Source organism: Camelina sativa, chromosome 11 (assembly GCF_000633955.1).
Source record: "Camelina sativa cultivar DH55 chromosome 11, Cs, whole genome shotgun sequence".
NCBI classification, from domain to species: Eukaryota; Viridiplantae; Streptophyta; class Magnoliopsida; order Brassicales; family Brassicaceae; genus Camelina; species Camelina sativa.
In genome coordinates, this window is record NC_025695.1 from 21,573,140 (window position 1) to 21,589,714 (window position 16,575).

The window sequence follows — 16,575 nt, forward strand, 5'->3', positions numbered from 1 at the left end:
AAAAAAAAAAAAAAAGACTTTTCAAATATTTGTTTTGATTATGGAAGAAGTGGAGACAGTATTTTTGAGTTTGGTGAAAGTGAAACCGTGACAGAGAAGTCCACTATCTTTTTCAAAGAAAAATACTTAACAATTGCGCCGTTGATATTTGATTACAAGAAACTTAAATATTAGTATAATTTTATTATTTCTAGATAGAGAAAATCTACCATATAATTACAAAGATATACTATAGGTGCTTATATTAAAGTACTGATTTACAAAAAATAATTGAATGTCTGGCTTTAAAATACGCCATCATTTCATTTTCAATATGTTGACAAAAGACGTCAATATCTGTTTGTCTTATTGAAGCAAAATAACATCTAATAATAAAACTATGTTTTGTCATCCAGACGTCAATATTTTATCAAAATTATTATGCAACATTTTTCTTGGCTACTTGCTACTATTAGAAGCTTAGATAATTTAAAAAAATCTATTGGAGACTCCCCCAAAATGCTATTATTTGTTTTATACTAAAAATATCGTCAAAATTTTTTAATCTTCAAAACTAACACAAATTTTAGGTTCCATATAATAAATACTAAAAATAATAAAAAATGGTTTCATATGAATTTAGTACTCTTAACATTTAGAAACTTTGCAAAAACCTAAATTTGTGGTCATTTTAATTTTTTCCAAAGTAGTATTATCTTTGAGAGAGAATTGGGCTTACATTTCTCTTGGTCAGCCTATCACCAGAACCTCCACCACCAGCGGTTGCCTGACCTGTCCGGAAATCAACCCTACCCATTGATCTCACATTGTCCCCTGTCGTTGCATGAATCGAAGGAACACCATTAGCAACAGGTCCCACCTGCCAAACCTGGTTTGCCGTAATCAAATTCGTCGGCAACTCAAGGGTTGCGAATATCGTAGCCTCGCCATTGACTAAAGTCGCGGAGATGCGGCTCACACGGAAGCTAAGGCTTCCGCGTTCGAGCTGCGTGGAGACGGAAGTCACGGGAGAGGTATATGCCTGGAACTGGCCACTTGAATTGGTGAAGGCTACAAGAGCTTGCGTCCCAACCATCTGTGTCCCACTTGGGTTAAGTCCCCAAGAAATCCAAGAAGAAGACGAGGTTCCAGGGTGGCGAAAGGCGATTGAAACGGTGCCGTTTGCCTCGTTGTAGGTCCAGTGGAGAAAAGAGCCTAAGGCTTGGAGGGGAGAGCAAGTGGTGAAGGCGAGGTTATTTTCGAACCTGTGGGTGTCACAACCGGACTGACCGTTCACGGTCAAGACAAGAAGTGTTGCCAACACGGCAAACAGAGTGACCTTTGGAGATTGTTGTGTTCGATCCATGTCTTTGTGTTCTGTTTTGAAAGTTGGGTGAGATTTGGAGTTATGGGTTATTTTTCAAGATATTTATAGATTAACGCAAACGCGGATGCCTTTTTAAAGGCTACGCAAGTCGGAAGCTGTTCTTTGTTGACTATTTTTTGCCCATTTCGTACCTTTCCCTATTTCACATATGACGTAACCATAACACTCATATTAATTTGTGGATAATATTGCTATATAGCATTTGACCGAAAAAGAATTAAGAGAATACCACTTTGTCAGAATTTGTGGGTAAATAGCATTTTATAGAGTAGGATTAATACTAAAATATTTTTCCCCTTAAATGTTTTTACAAGATGAACCATTCTTAAGAATAGTTGAGGTTTCATATAATATGATTAGCGAGATTATTCAAACTAAAATTCTGGCGTAAAATCTGTCGAAAAGATGAAAATAAATCAGTGTTTGGCAATAGCGAGAGGGATAGAGAGAGAAGCCATCTAGAAATAAGGAGAAAGAGTGAAAAAGAGAAGAGGTTTGGCAAGAGTGAAAAAAAATAGTTGATTGTGAATATAAATATGGTGTTCGTGGGATGCAAAAAAGCATAATGGAGATGATGGTTGTCATGCAAAAAAAACATAATGGAGATGATGGTTGTCGGAAGAAATAGGGGTACAACGGCGGTGACTGTATACAGAAATGGAGAAAACAAATATCCGAAAATAATGAGAGAAAATTTATGTGATTTTGGAAAAAACATGAATTATGTTTAAAAACACATCATTTAAAAAACATACAATGTTATTTTAAAAAATATAATGTTTTATAAGAAAATACATGTTAACCACAACAACAACATATAGTTTATGTAACGAAAACATATATCAAGAGATAATGAGAGAGAAGTTTATGTGATTTATAAAAAAAGACATGAATTCTGTTTTAAAAAATCACATCGTGTGTAAGAAATACAGTGTTATTTTAAAAATACAATATTTTACAAAATAAATACATGTCAATCATAACAACAACATGATATTTGTAATGAAAACATGAGATTATAACAAAACCCATTCGGTGGTAGTGATTATGGATACATAACTAGTAGTGGTGAGTTATTAAAAACACAATAGAAATTACAGATCTAGTGGTGGTGGTCATCGTTAGATATATGGTTATGGTGGTGGTGACTGTGGATAGGGAGATGATGGTGGTGGGAATCGTGGGATACAAAAGACATAACAAAAAAAAAATAAGGATCTCAATTTGGGAAGTGAGAATTGTTGTGAAGGAGAGGAAGCCATCAATACTCCCGCAAGTTGAAATGATACTATAGTAATTTCCTTTGTCTTTCCGACAAGATACTGTTCTCCAGTGCTATTTATTTAGTTATTTTCGGTTTTAGTGCTATCTACTGCATATTCTTTTAATTTGTCAAATTAAGGGGTTTTGTTTATTTAATCTTTTGCAATAACATATGAATAGTTTTGAGAAACAAATCGCCATTTTTTGTCGAAAACAAAAGTCACTACGTTATAGAATAATTAAGTAAAACCGAAGAGGTTTTACATATTAAAACTTGCAACCAATTATAAGGTTTTAATCTGTAGGGACGTTCCATAAGTTGAGGTGAATATTTCAAACAACATATATAGGGCGGCTCACTTGGTATTGCAAGAGTTTCTAAAAAAATAAAAACAAATCCGATTGTTGTTACTTTAAAAACATTTTAGTTTCTCTTACTATTAACAAATGAAAAAGTGATTTTAAATAGCGTACCATACGAAATTGAAGCACTAATATTTGTTATTATGCACTAATAATAGTGGAATGTTGTATATGCATTAAGAAATCTTTCTTATACGTACAACACATTCTTCTAATCGTCAGTGTATGACATATATTGAAGGTTATAAAAAGATAAAGAAAAGTTGACGTGGTCAATGCTGAAAGAAAAAAGAAACACAAAAGAGAAAACGTTAAAACATTTTATGCAGTTTTTGAATTAATATAACTACGGTGGATTAGGTAGTAGAGTAGTTGAAAGTCATCGTCAAATTCACATTCACGGGTCCATGTATGGTGGTTTTGTCAGGGTAAATTAAGTAAAATCTCACAAGATTTCATATTGGGATTTTTATTCTTTTATTTCTATGATATAAAACTAAAGATTGCTTGTTAATTTGGAGAAATGATAGTCAAATGTCTCACAATACTCCATGCGTTCACATGTGGTCTTTAATTCCTTTTAACATATATATTTTAAAAATAAAATTACAAAAACCAAAAAAGACTAATAGTTAGTCACTAACCCATCCGAGACACTACCCGGATCATCAGGAATCTTTACAAAAAAATGACTTCATCAAGGAGTACTATTCGCAAAAGGATAGTTCACAAAGAAGATCCAACTCTCTTATCATTGAAAAAACCTGTTAACTAAAAAGGAAAACATGCCGCCACATACGAGTGAACCCTACTATCTTCGGACACACTACGCGCAATGAGAAAAACTCCTCTATTAGAAATCTCTGATTCATAAACAAGTTTCCATTCATCGATTCCACACAATACCGACAAGATCTGAGCAGAATGAAAACTAAAAGATGGCCACGCCTTTGGCCTATTAACCGCACCCACCAAGACAGTATCCTCCAATGCAAAGATAATCTTGCCCAATTTGTGGCTGATCATACTCTCGATGGCCCAAACCACACAAATTTGATTCACCTCTTGTTTATACTTTATATTAGAGAAAGCTCTTTTACTGTGCATCACAACAAAACCAGTAGCATCTCTTACCACCCAAAAAGCCCCAACCAATTCCTTCTTTTTGACCAAGAGGAACCAATGTTACACTTCAACCAATTTTGCGGAGGAGGATTCCACTGATCCTGAACCATCGATTGTTCTTCGTGTCTCTGAAAACCAGTCAAGTTGGATTGTATAGTTTGGTGTGGTTGTTCAACCATTTGAGCTGAGAACCACAACTCGACATCCTCTTTAATCTTCACGGCTGTCTCCATTGGCGAAAAGGATTTTCCATTAAAGACCCAATTGTTCCTGTTTTTCCATATTCTCCACAGTATCCATGGAAAACTTTTCTTGATCTCAAAGGACCAAAGCTGGTTGTCTCTGTTGCTTAGCAAATGATGCATATGTGTATAGACCGATTCCTCCTCTGGAGCTGGCGACGGGTAGTTGGAGAGAGCCCAAATCTGTCTAGACAAAGGACAAGAGAACAAAACATGGTAAATAGACTCACCAGCCATTCCACAAACTTGGCATCTTCCATCTACTCTGACACCCCTTCGGGATAAAAAATCTCCAACCGGCAAAGCTCTACTCAGAATTTTCCAAAGAAAAGTTTTTATCTTCGGTTCAATCTGCAATCTACAGATTTGCTCTTTCAAGGTATTTAAAGAGGGCAAAGCTGTTGCCTCTCGAATTAAATTTTCCTTTTCCATCTGAGTAGCCAACCAATAACCGGACTTCACCGAGTAATCCCCTGACTTGTTATGTTTCCAAACAAGGAAATCCTCCTTTGACACCACAGGTCTTGTTTCTTTAATTTTGATGATGTCAGCCGGAAAAAACAAGTCTTCTAACTTCTCCATATTCCAATCCCTTCTCTAGAAATCAATGATGTCACATACCTTTAGGGTGATGTCAATGGAGATATTCTTTATAAGAGGCGCCCTCATACCTCCATCATCTACCCACTGGTCACACCAAACACTCAAAGAGGCTCCATTTCCCACTCTTTTAACAGCCCCCTTACCGATTAGATCTCTCCCATGCCTTATACTTCTCCATCCAAAGGACGGTCTGGTACCAACTCCTGCTTCCATAAACTGTCTGAAGGGAAAATATCTACTTTTTATGAGTCTTGAAAAGAGACAGTCGGGTTCTTGGATAATTCTCCATGCTAGCTTAATTAAAAGCGCTTGATTGAATAAACCAATGTCCTTGAACCCCATGCCACCTTGATGTTTTGACAGACATAGACTTTCCCAGCTTTTCCAATGAATCTTCTTTGCATGTTCAGATTAATTCCACCAAAAATATGCTAAAGCACTTGTCAAGTTTGCACAAGATTTCTTTGGTAATTTAAAACAGGACATAGCAGAGACTTGCATTGCCATTGCCACGGTCTTCAACATAATCTCTTTTCCTCCCTGAGAAAGAGATCTGGAGTACCATCCTGATAACTTATTATGCACTCTATCTTTAAGATAGCTTAACATCTGAACTTTAGAGCCACTGAAACATTCTGGTAAGCCTAAATAAGTCCCCACTCCTCTTTGATTCACAATACCAAGGCAACCCTGAATCTCCAATTTGATTACCTCCGGAACTCTCTTCCCAAAGGTGATGGAGGACTTATTCACATTTATGACCTGACCAGATGTCGAACCATACTTCGCTAGAATGTTATGCAACACAACAGCCTCTTCACGGTTTGCTTTACATAGGATAGGCTATCATCAGCAAATAGAAGATGATGAATAACCGGTCCATCTTGAGAGAATTGGAACCCTGAAATTTTCTGGTGCTGTTGAGCTCGATTTAACAAGTGTGTCAGCCCCTCCGTACATAGCACAAAAAGAAAAGGAGAAAGTGGGTTGTCTTAAACCCCTCTCTAGAATGATCATTCCATAAGCCTTGCCATTAATAAGAGTAGAGAAAGTGACAGTGGAGACACACTTCATTATCCAAGATATCCATGTTTCGTGGAATCCCAACACTGAGAGCAAAAACCGTAGATAACTCCACTCCACTATGTCGTATGCCTTTGACATATCCGACTTCACTGCCATACACTCAGAACTGAAAGGCTCCTTGGTGTTCAAAGAATGAATCAATTCATATGTAATCATGATATTGTCTGTTATCAATCGATCAGTAACGAAAGCAGATTGTGTTTCAGAAACAATCTGAGGCAGCAGAGGTTTCAGTCTGTCAACTAAAACTTTGGATATTACCTTTTACATGGCTCTGCAAAGGCTTATGGGTCTGAGATCCGACATTAAATGAGGGTGGGGAATCTTAGGGATTAGACACATATGTGTATAATTCCATTCTTGCGGCATAACTCCATTAGAGAAAAATTTCTGAACCTCTGCTATCAACTGATCTCCTACAATGCTCCAATACTGCTGGAAAAACAGTGCTGACATACCCTCTGCTCCCGGTGCACTGGTTGGATAAATTGAAAGGACAGCATCTTTGATCTCTGAAGGAGTCACCACTCTTATTAGTCTGTTGTTCATTTACTTTGAGACTCTTGTTTGAAATCCTTGAAACATATCTCCAAAGGGAGTCAGATTGGAGGACTTAAAGAGGCCTTGAAAATAAGCAGCAGCTACCTCCCCTTTTGCTCCTTCTGAAAACTGATCATTGCCATTAATGTCCACCAGCTTCTCAATTCTATTCCTTGATCTAGACTCCTTCACCAAAGCATGGAAATTTTTTGAGTTTTGATCCCCCCATTTCTTCCATTTTTTCTGACATTTCTGTTTCTAGAAGGTTTCTTCTTCTTTGTAAGCCTGAGCCAATTCTTTTTTCAGGGAAACCACTCGATAAAAGCTAGGAGAGAGCATCGATTGTTGTAAGTCCAGATCTATCTCAATCTTCCTAATTTTATCTTTAGAGTTTACCGCATTGATTCTCTTCCATGAACTTAGAGCCCTTATGCACCCTCATACTCTTGAAGCTAAGGGGACGCTCAAATCAGCAGCAATAGGACCCCAAGCTTGAGCAATGGTCTCTTCCACTCTAGGTTTATTCAAAAACCTACTATCAAATCTGAAATTGCCCACATAGGAGTCTTGGGATTCGATTAACTTAACCAGAACAGGTCTATGATCGGATCCTCTCATCTCCAAGAAATGTTGATTTGAGGCAGGATAAGAATTAAACCACGCTTGATTTCCGAATGCTCTATCCAGTCTACTCTGGATCCACAAGTCATATCTTCTCCCTGCCTAAGTGAATCTATTTCCATTACTAGACAGCTCATCCATTCCACAATCTCTCAACATGTCATTGAATGGTCTGAAAATAGATTCACATCTTCTTGGCCCTCTTATCTTCTCACTATTATTGCAGATATCATTGAAATCACCTAGCATAATCCAATCTTCTTTTCTAGCACCACCAAATCTACTGATCCGTTCCCACACCAATTGTCTTTTCTTAAAATCCGGATCACCATAGATGCATGAGACAAAAAAGGTAGCAGCTCCAAACTGAACTTGCATATCTATCAAGTTCTTATCCGCATAATGGAAATCCACCTTTAAACTATTCTTCCAAAAAATAGCTAAGCCTCCACCCTTCCTTACCGGTTGGATAGTAAAAACACGATCATAACATAAAACTTCTTGTAAGTCTACTAATATATCTCTATTGTGCATTGTCTCCATCAAGAACAACATCTCAGCGAAGAAGGTTTTACTCAACTCCTTGAGACGAGAAAAAGCCAGGTCTTGAGACCGTCCCAAGCCCTGACAATTCCAGCTCAAAATACTCATTGATCATGGGGCAATCCCTCACCTGGGATCGCCTTTCTAGGGTTAAGCTTGATGAGTTTTGCAGTGCTTGAGCCCTCTTCTACTGCTTTCCTCTTATCTATGACACCTTTTTGTAGCCCCAAACTGAGAACCTGATCATTCTCCAGGATATTTGGTAGTTTCGGTTTTGGCTTCCTAGCAGACTTCTGAGGTCTACGTCTAGCTTTGACCTTTTTTGGAATAGTGCCGGAAGGACCAGTTTCAAAAGATCCAGTCCTATGAACCGTTGCACCTTCCTGAAAAGGTTGGGACAAAGCTAGGAACTGTCCTGGATTCTCCGGAGTAGAACCTTCAGATCGTTTAACCCTCACATCCGCGATAGACCAATTCATATGGGAGCTAGACGAGAGACATTGTCCCACTAACAGAGAATTCTTGGAAATAGCAGCAATTTTTGAACCTGCTGATTTACCCAAGTCAAAGCTAAAGACCAAACCTTTTTCCGTATTAACATCATGATGAATAATCGGAGGAGGTTCGAGTCTAAGAACCGTTTTTCTAGCTATTGGATCCTTTTCAACATCTCCAATTGATTTTCTCACCCTATCGACTTTAACTTGGATGTCTTCAGTTGTATTTGCACGCAAATACTGTCTCATATCTTCGAGCACTTCAATAATATGTTTTAGTTAATCATGTGGCTATAGTTTGATTTGAACGTTGAAGAATATTTGGAAGGATACCATATATGTTGTTATCCGAAGATTATCATGGCCCTGTTAATGTAGTCGGTCTCATTCATAGCAAATCCTTTTGTCCCGGGGGCTTCAGATTTGCGCGAACGTGAATCAGAAATCAAGGACAAACACGACCAATCTTACTATCTTAGCCCCCAAAAAAATCTAAACCTATGACGACAAGTTTTTTATTCCTTTTAGTTAATTATGATATATTTTTCAAAAGACTTTTGTGACAAGTGACGAAAATCGAGGGAGAGAAAAAAAAACATCGATACAAGAAAAGTAAGATGCACTTCTCTCAATTGTTGACATCTCAATATTTTGGAGAATCTTGGCCTTGGAACTGACACCTCAATTAAAATAGGTAGTCAATCAAATTATAAAAATTAATACAACTCAACTTTGATATCCAATAATATTCATCTCTCTTTTATTGCATTTTAAAAAATGGCACAAACCCAACAGGCTAATAGCAAAATACAATTATACAGGAATCTAATTGTACTCATAGTAAACCAAATAAATAGCCCAAATCGTAGAAAAATAAAATAGGTGAAGAAATGATTATCGTTTAATTACTCAGCAAACCGAAAAGTTGTGAGAACATCCAATATTCGATCTCTGCTTGTGATTAATTGTGAGAACTATGGTGAAGTTTGTTGTTTCTTTCTCTCCATATCACTTTTCATTTTCTACTCCAAAATATTTTACCTTAACGTAGACCGTAGGAAAGATTGGAATATTGGATGTTCATTGGAGATAACAAAGTAATCAACCAAAATGACAATGTTGCTTTGTATTTTTCCGGAGACGCACTATGAATCCAGTAAAAAATACGATAAACCACACGACTTCACAATTGGAATTAATTCTGGCAATAAAAAAATAACGAAGGGTAAAAGTATAAACGCCGTGGAAAAACTACAATGAAAAGATATTAAAATATATGGTAAAGGTTAATACTATACAAAAATTTATTGTTAAAATAATTAAAATAAAATAATACAAAAAATATTCGCGCGGTGTAGGGCAGGCACGATTCTAGTTTACACTAAATGATAAAAGAAGAGAAGAAGATTGAGCTCCCAAGGAAGATGGAAAGCACTTTCGTATGGAGGACTAAAGTCGGAGTGAATGAAAGGACGCCGTCAAAATGACGCCAAAACATCGTGGCCATGAAAATTATGATCCCACCATTGAGACCCACCCCAAAAAACTTCCTTCTAGAAGATGACCTTCGTTAAGCTATATATATAACTTTTACTTCTTCTTTTTTATATATATTAAAGGCTTTGTTTCAATAAAATTTATTTAAATAACGTTCCTCAAGTAACTTCTAAACATTTTTTTAATCTAAGCCAATAACCAATTACCAAACCCCACCCATCAATTTTTGGGTAATTCTCATAAATAAAATATTATTATTAGTTTTCTTTTTCAGAAATATTCTAAAACTTTTTTTTCCGATAATACCACAAAACTAAAAAGAAAAATTTAAACTACAAAACTAATTTCTAAATCCTATCTCATACCCCAAAAAAAAACAATTATAAACCCTTGAAAATTAAGTTTTCTTTGAGAATTGATTTTTCTATTTGTGGTAGGGAAACCAATGTTTTTGATGGTATTTTTGGCACATAAAACTAATTATAGTGATATTCTTGAAAACAAAACTTGAAAATGTGATATTTTGATAAACGTTTTGAGTAAAGTGATTTGTAACCCGCTAATCTTTCACAAAACCAAGTGGAAAACTAGCTAAATTACCATTACTAATCCGCAAAACAAAAATATTATATTCACAATACAATAATACAAATGAGGGGTTTGGTGAAGAGTTTGACTCTTCAACTTATTCTATACGAATTTGGAATATATATGTATATATATATATATATATACGTTTTTTCTGAATATTTGTAAAGAAAATTTTCAAACAAAAGGAAGAGAGTTCTTCACCTAAAATAACGATCTCTTGACAACAATCCAAAAGTAAAATATAAAAATAAAGGGTTTTGACAAAATAACCAAAAGACAAAAATGAGGTGATTCGACTCAGAGACGCGTTTCGGCGTTTGTCAATCTTGCCGTCTAGTATGCATTCTAACATATATACCTCTTCTCTCTCTCTCTCTCTCTCTCGTCTCTATGCAAGAATTTGTTCTCGATAGGGTTTGGTGACCCATAAATGAAAAGCAAGCTTAGTCCAAGTCAACCTGAAAAAAACAGATCACCTGTTTGATATACAACGAAGTGTCCTCCAAACACATGATTTTTAGGCAGTAATTGTTTAATTGCGTCTGTATTAAGATTCAGAGCCTTTTGATGGTGCATTATTAATTAATTTACAACAATGAATAAAGACCACATGCATACGGATCAACAAAATAACAAATATTAAAAAAATATTAAATTTAATTCGAAATTCATCAATTTTATGACTAACAATTTATTTAATTTAAATTAATAAATATTTGATTTTTCTTCTTAAATTTTACAATTCATCATCAATGACTAATAAAAAATACATAAAACATAAAATGCTTATTATATAAAAAAAATCTAAAACTTAAGTTAGATAGAAACAGAGGGAGTAATAATTTGTAACAATTTGCTACTGTAATCCAGTAATAATATGTTTCTAAAAAATTTATCTACATTAGAAGTTACATGAGTTTGCTATTGAAAAACAAATAAAAAATAGCTGCAACCTTTTTACCAGAAAAGAAAAAAGCTGCAAACCTTGTTACAAAATTAAGAGATAATTTCAGAAGGAATATTTTAATCTCATTTAATTTAATTTAATTAATACAAATTACTAAATTGAGATTTTTTTTTTCTGAAAATTATAGACTTTCAAGTTCAAAAACTAAGATAAAATTAGGGGTTTCCTCTACAACTCAAATTTAAATGATAAAAAATTTCTATATATTATATAACTTTTGTGTTAATGAAAAAAATTATATGTAATATCAATATTAATAATGCCTCAGTATGCCGTGTAGCACCTAATTAATCACTTCTCATCAGACTTGAGAGGGTATGTGTTCGAATCCCGACATTGAGATCATTTTTTTTTTTGTTAATTCAGAGAGTAAATCCCTAGATCTATAGAGGGGTCCGAGACTAATCTCTCTAGGGAGAAGATATCCCACAGGTAAGAAGGTATCCTCAGGCTCTATGTATGTAAATAGACCGTAAGCAATAGACCCATACCCATGTGGCCAAATGGATAAAGCTGAGCAATTCTGCGATTGGAGAGAATCGATCTCTGGCCTAGACCAACAGAGTGACTCTTTCACCAAAGCTAGAACCACTAGCCCACCACTTCGTGGTTCATTGCGATCATCTTCGTTTCGAAGTTTGCTCGGTTTGATGAATCATATCGATGCTTAGCGCGAGTACTTCAGTTCCCTCTCGTCTACTAAATACTTTTGTGGTAAAAAAAAACATTCTATACTTCGGTTGTCAAGGGAATTTGGCAAGTGTGTGATTTTAGGTTTTGGTAATTTGGGTCAATCAATTTTTTTTTTTTTTGTTTCTCCTCGTGAGTTTGAGGGAGAGAAGAACTCCAGTAATTTCTCACTCCATTGTTTGAGGAAATAGTTTTTTTTTTTTTAACTTGCATCAGTGAAGTCTAAGAACAAAGTTAGAACCTTTCATGAGAGGTACTACAACACTCGCCTAAACAAGAATGTGTGAGAACTGGTATGTAGTAAGCAAAGTTCAAAGTTGATAATTGTGGATTCAAGATTGAATCTGTATACTACACTTAGGATCACCGAGTCTTTTAGCTTGTTGGTGGAGCAGTCACACAAAGTTCGCACTCATTTTTCTTTGAAGGCTTTTGTTGTGTCAACTATGAAATTTTATCTTAGTTAGAGGTAAAAGGTGAAGGCTCTCCAAAGCAAGAACCTTTTTTGCATTTCTCACTGGTTGCTTTACATTACGATTTAAAGCAATCTATTACATTACGATTTAAAGCAATCTTTTTTGCATCTCCAATAGCAATCTCTATTATAGAGGTGAAAATAGAGTACCATTGGAACAAAAATTACTCTATAATAGAGAATAGAGTCAAAAATAGAGTACCATTAGAGATGCTCTAAGAGGTCCTCTCCGTCACTCTGCAGAAGAGCTTGTACTTGAACCTTGTTTCTACTTGTTTGGTTTACATTGTTCCTCTTATTGTTTTTCCTTTTCAGGTGTTGTTAGAATTAAAGTAACATTTTCTTGTTTGTCTTGGCTGCTCTAGGCATTGGGAGCAAAATGGACGTGGAGTGAATACAATTCTTGCTGGCTTTAAGATCACTTGGACTCATTTTTCTGCTGATAAAGTTAATTGGTTGATATGGTTGCAATAAGCAGACTTCCTACTTATGACTGCTTCTGCAAGCGGGACTAAGACAGGTGATGCTGTCACTGATAACGTATAGGCTGGAGCGACCACTGGAACTGGAACTAAAAACTGCGAGTCAAAGAAGATCATCAATGAGCTAGGCTTGGCTTGTAAAAGCCAGCAACTTCAAGAAGAGACTCTAAAACCGTACCACTGCAAGGAGCCTCAAAAGGGTGCCTGATGTAGATATCAGAAAAAAACATTGACAACTCTTGAAAGTACTGGCTTGTCTTTGCAGTCTGGTTCAGAAGGGAACTGCCCTTTTATCGGTGAGAAAGTAATGCAAGACGGGTACAATTGGCGTAAATATGAGCAGAAACTGGTTAAAGGAAATGAATTTACACATTGTCAAACAAAATGATACATGATTACGGTTAGAGAAGTGTCTAAGGCAGGAGAATATTCTTATTATTAGATTATTATGTTCCTTTCATAATTTGGTTAAGGTTTTGGAATCTTTACTTATTTGTTTTATAAGTTAGGTCGGTTGTAATGGGTCTATAAAAGGATCCTCACATCATCATTAACCTTAATCTCTAAGAGAGAATTAGGGTTAAGAGGGAGCTAAGCATTCATATTCTTCCTAATTCTCAAGCAATAAAGAGGTTCATAACACAAAACTTCAAGTTTCAGTTGCTTTATTATTGGCAATTGAATTGACAACTGGTACTTCACAATCAAGTAGCAAAAAGGAGGATACACACAAGCAGATTCTAAATGCATCGAGAACAAGCCATTTGCATCGATGTTCCTTCTGTTTAGTTTGTTATACGAAGAAGGAAGGTGGAATATGTAAACCGAAGTACGGTGCACTGGTTCACACTCAGTCATTGGTTATTGTTGTGAATGATGGATACTGATGGCGTAAATATGGACAGAAAACAGTGAAAGGCAGCCCTTATCCAAGGTCGCCTTTTAGTTTCACCCTTGTATCTATTCTTATTTTGGAACTCCCACTTGCTTCAGTCTGATTCTCTTAATGGCCTGTATCAGGAGCTACTATAGATGTTCAAATTCTGGTAGTAAATCTAAGTAGTAAATCCGCATAGTTCAGCTCTTTTGACCATTAAAAAAGGCCAAGGCAGGAAAAATTATTAATAGACTGTATAGTTAGTTCTTCAGGCGGCACCAGATTAGCTAGTATACAATGTAATCATTTATTACCTTAAGTAGAAGAGAGCTTGTACGACAAGATTGATGGATCTCCAATGATGTATACAACTGGATCCAATGTTTCTGATTCCAATGTTGTTATATGGTATCACCGCGTGAGGACCACGTATTCTAAACAAAAATGGAATCAGCCTACTGCTGCGACTACATATTGTGAAGTAATTAGATTGAGGAATAGTGACCAGGTTGATGTATGTATATTTGATACTTTGGAAAAAAATCAATGCACAATAGAAAGCATGTTGTATTGAAGAAATTTTATCAAAGGTAAGAGTAATGAGAGAACAGTTTCCAAGGGAAACACATTACATAGGGAAAATGTATAAATGCAAAATTATAGCTTCTCATCTTGTTGTATCATTTGAATCAGGGGTTATACTCATAGTGGCAAGAACCATGACCTGTGACAATTATATCCAGATCAGAAGCTGATTATTCACTATCTGCTAAGATTAAAGTGATATAGATAAGGAGAGAGCTTACTGGGGTCAAGCTCAGTGATCATGGCAGCACCTTTGAAGTAACAAGAACCACCTTTGTGCTTATAAGTTTGGTAATAACTATTAAAGGCAAAGGAGGCATGATCCCTGATTGTGTTGGGCAAAAAGCATGGCTGGTTCTCCTGCTGCATTTTGCTGCAGTCAGCTCCACCGCTACCGCATGCCCACGATAGGGCTGCCTGCAACTCATCGTCTGGCGTTTGTTCATCCGCTATGCACCATTGTTCCGACTCTGCCTCTGTTTATACATACACTCACATACATCTCTTGTTAAAGCGTAAAAAGGACATACACTAGTGTGAACATTGCAGTGATAGTTTTNGTATATTTGATACTTTGGAAAAAAATCAATGCACAATAGAAAGCATGTTGTATTGAAGAAATTTTATCAAAGGTAAGAGTAATGAGAGAACAGTTTCCAAGGGAAACACATTACATAGGGAAAATGTATAAATGCAAAATTATAGCTTCTCATCTTGTTGTATCATTTGAATCAGGGGTTATACTCATAGTGGCAAGAACCATGACCTGTGACAATTATATCCAGATCAGAAGCTGATTATTCACTATCTGCTAAGATTAAAGTGATATAGAGAAGGAGAGAGCTTACTGGGGTCAAGCTCAGTGATCATGGCAGCACCTTTGAAGTAACAAGAACCACCTTTGTGCTTATAAGTTTGGTAATAACTATTAAAGGCAAAGGAGGCATGATCCCTGATTGTGTTGGGCAAAAAGCATGGCTGGTTCTCCTGCTGCATTTTGCTGCAGTCAGCTCCACCGCTACCGCATGCCCACGATAGGGCTGCCTGCAACTCATCGTCTGGCGTTTGTTCATCCGCTATGCACCATTGTTCCGACTCTGCCTCTGTTTATACATACACTCACATACATCTCTTGTTAAAGCGTAAAAAGGACATACACTAGTGTGAACATTGCAGTGATAGTTTTACCTGAAAATTGCGGAAATGTCATTGCTATGACTAGCAAAGGAAGAAGTATCCTTATCAAGAACGTTGACATCTTTCCCAAGAAGGCAATGAGTGGTACAGAGAGATTCAGATCTGATCTAGTTGATAAGTTTGAGAGCTAAAAACAATGAGTGCAATTTGACCCCTTTATACTATAGTTAGAAAGAATCAGTACTTTCAAGATCTATGAGTAGGGAATCTTGGTTTGCTTCAGATGCAATCATGTGCCAGATCTGCATTTAACTCGTTTTGAGGAAGATTTTGTTCTGCTTCTGGAAGCTTTTCAGAACACAGTCATTTATACATTTCCTATCATGTAATCAAAGCCCATTACTATTTGTACACACCATACCAGCTGTTTTACAGTTAAGAGGGAGTTTGAGTTTTAATATAAGAACGAATATAATGGAGCTATACACTAGAAATCTGCTATACACACACGTGGAGATCAAAGATGACAAACTGTCTATACAAAGAGAGTGACTGCGGCTTTCGCAGTTTCTTCGCATACTCAACCAGACGAGGTCTAATAGGAGACCTGTGAAGGACAATCATTAATGGACTGGTTCTTGCCTTGACCTCAGGTTGAATTGCAGTGTCATGCATGTTCAAGATATACTACCCGACGTCAAAAAGCTCTCGGGTCAATATATATATATACTCCTACAAGGGAATGACTTTTCAGTCTTCCCTTTTAACACGGTTCAAAGAATCTTGCAACCGCTGTGTAGAGCACTTCCTCTTCAAACGGTTTTGATACATAACCATCCATGCCACATTTCATGCATTCTTCGTGAGTAGCCTGTATAACATCAGCTGTCATTGCTAATATCGGGACGTGCCAACTACTAAATTTACAGAACAATTCAGCAGAAACTTCTCCAGAAGCTATTTTCTTGTTGATTTCATACTCCAGATCACGGACTCTCCTCGTTGCTTCAAATCTGCACAAAAAA

General features: G+C 36.3%; 4 protein-coding genes across 6 annotated transcripts in view; all 4 read right to left on the reverse strand.

Annotated features, from left to right (window-relative positions):
- Window positions 1–1,411, reverse strand: part of LOC104724010 (cytochrome b561 and DOMON domain-containing protein At5g35735-like) — a 4,045-nt gene extending 2,634 nt beyond the window's left edge. Inside the window, exon 1 of one of the 3 annotated variants that reach the window (XM_010442463.2) lies at window positions 719–1,411. In XM_010442463.2, coding sequence (XP_010440765.1) covers window positions 719–1,345 — 627 coding nt within the window. In that variant the 5' untranslated portion in view covers window positions 1,346–1,411. The remainder of the gene's footprint in view (window positions 1–718) is intronic. The other 2 variants (XM_010442461.2, XM_010442462.2) reach the window with 2 other exon arrangements.
- On the reverse strand, window positions 14,376–14,893 carry LOC104724011 (glucan endo-1,3-beta-glucosidase 1-like; the record flags this gene model as incomplete). The annotated part of the gene is made up of 2 exons (XM_019233126.1): window positions 14,376–14,552; window positions 14,635–14,893. Coding segments are annotated over 2 exons (294 nt in total), but the record flags the coding sequence as incomplete, so codon positions are not given.
- Window positions 15,003–15,854, reverse strand: LOC104724012 (glucan endo-1,3-beta-glucosidase 1-like). Its single transcript, XM_010442464.1, has 3 exons — window positions 15,602–15,854; window positions 15,262–15,516; window positions 15,003–15,179 (listed from the first exon to the last, which is right to left on the reverse strand). Exons 1-3 carry the CDS (start codon window positions 15,669–15,671, stop codon window positions 15,145–15,147), a joined length of 360 nt encoding a protein of 119 aa, XP_010440766.1. The 5' UTR covers window positions 15,672–15,854; the 3' UTR covers window positions 15,003–15,144.
- The window catches only part of LOC104724013 (histidine kinase 2), a 7,407-nt gene continuing 6,768 nt past the window's right edge, over window positions 15,937–16,575 (reverse strand). Inside the window, exon 14 of the mRNA XM_010442465.1 lies at window positions 15,937–16,268. The gene's annotated coding sequence lies outside the window, so the exon portion shown is untranslated. The remainder of the gene's footprint in view (window positions 16,269–16,575) is intronic.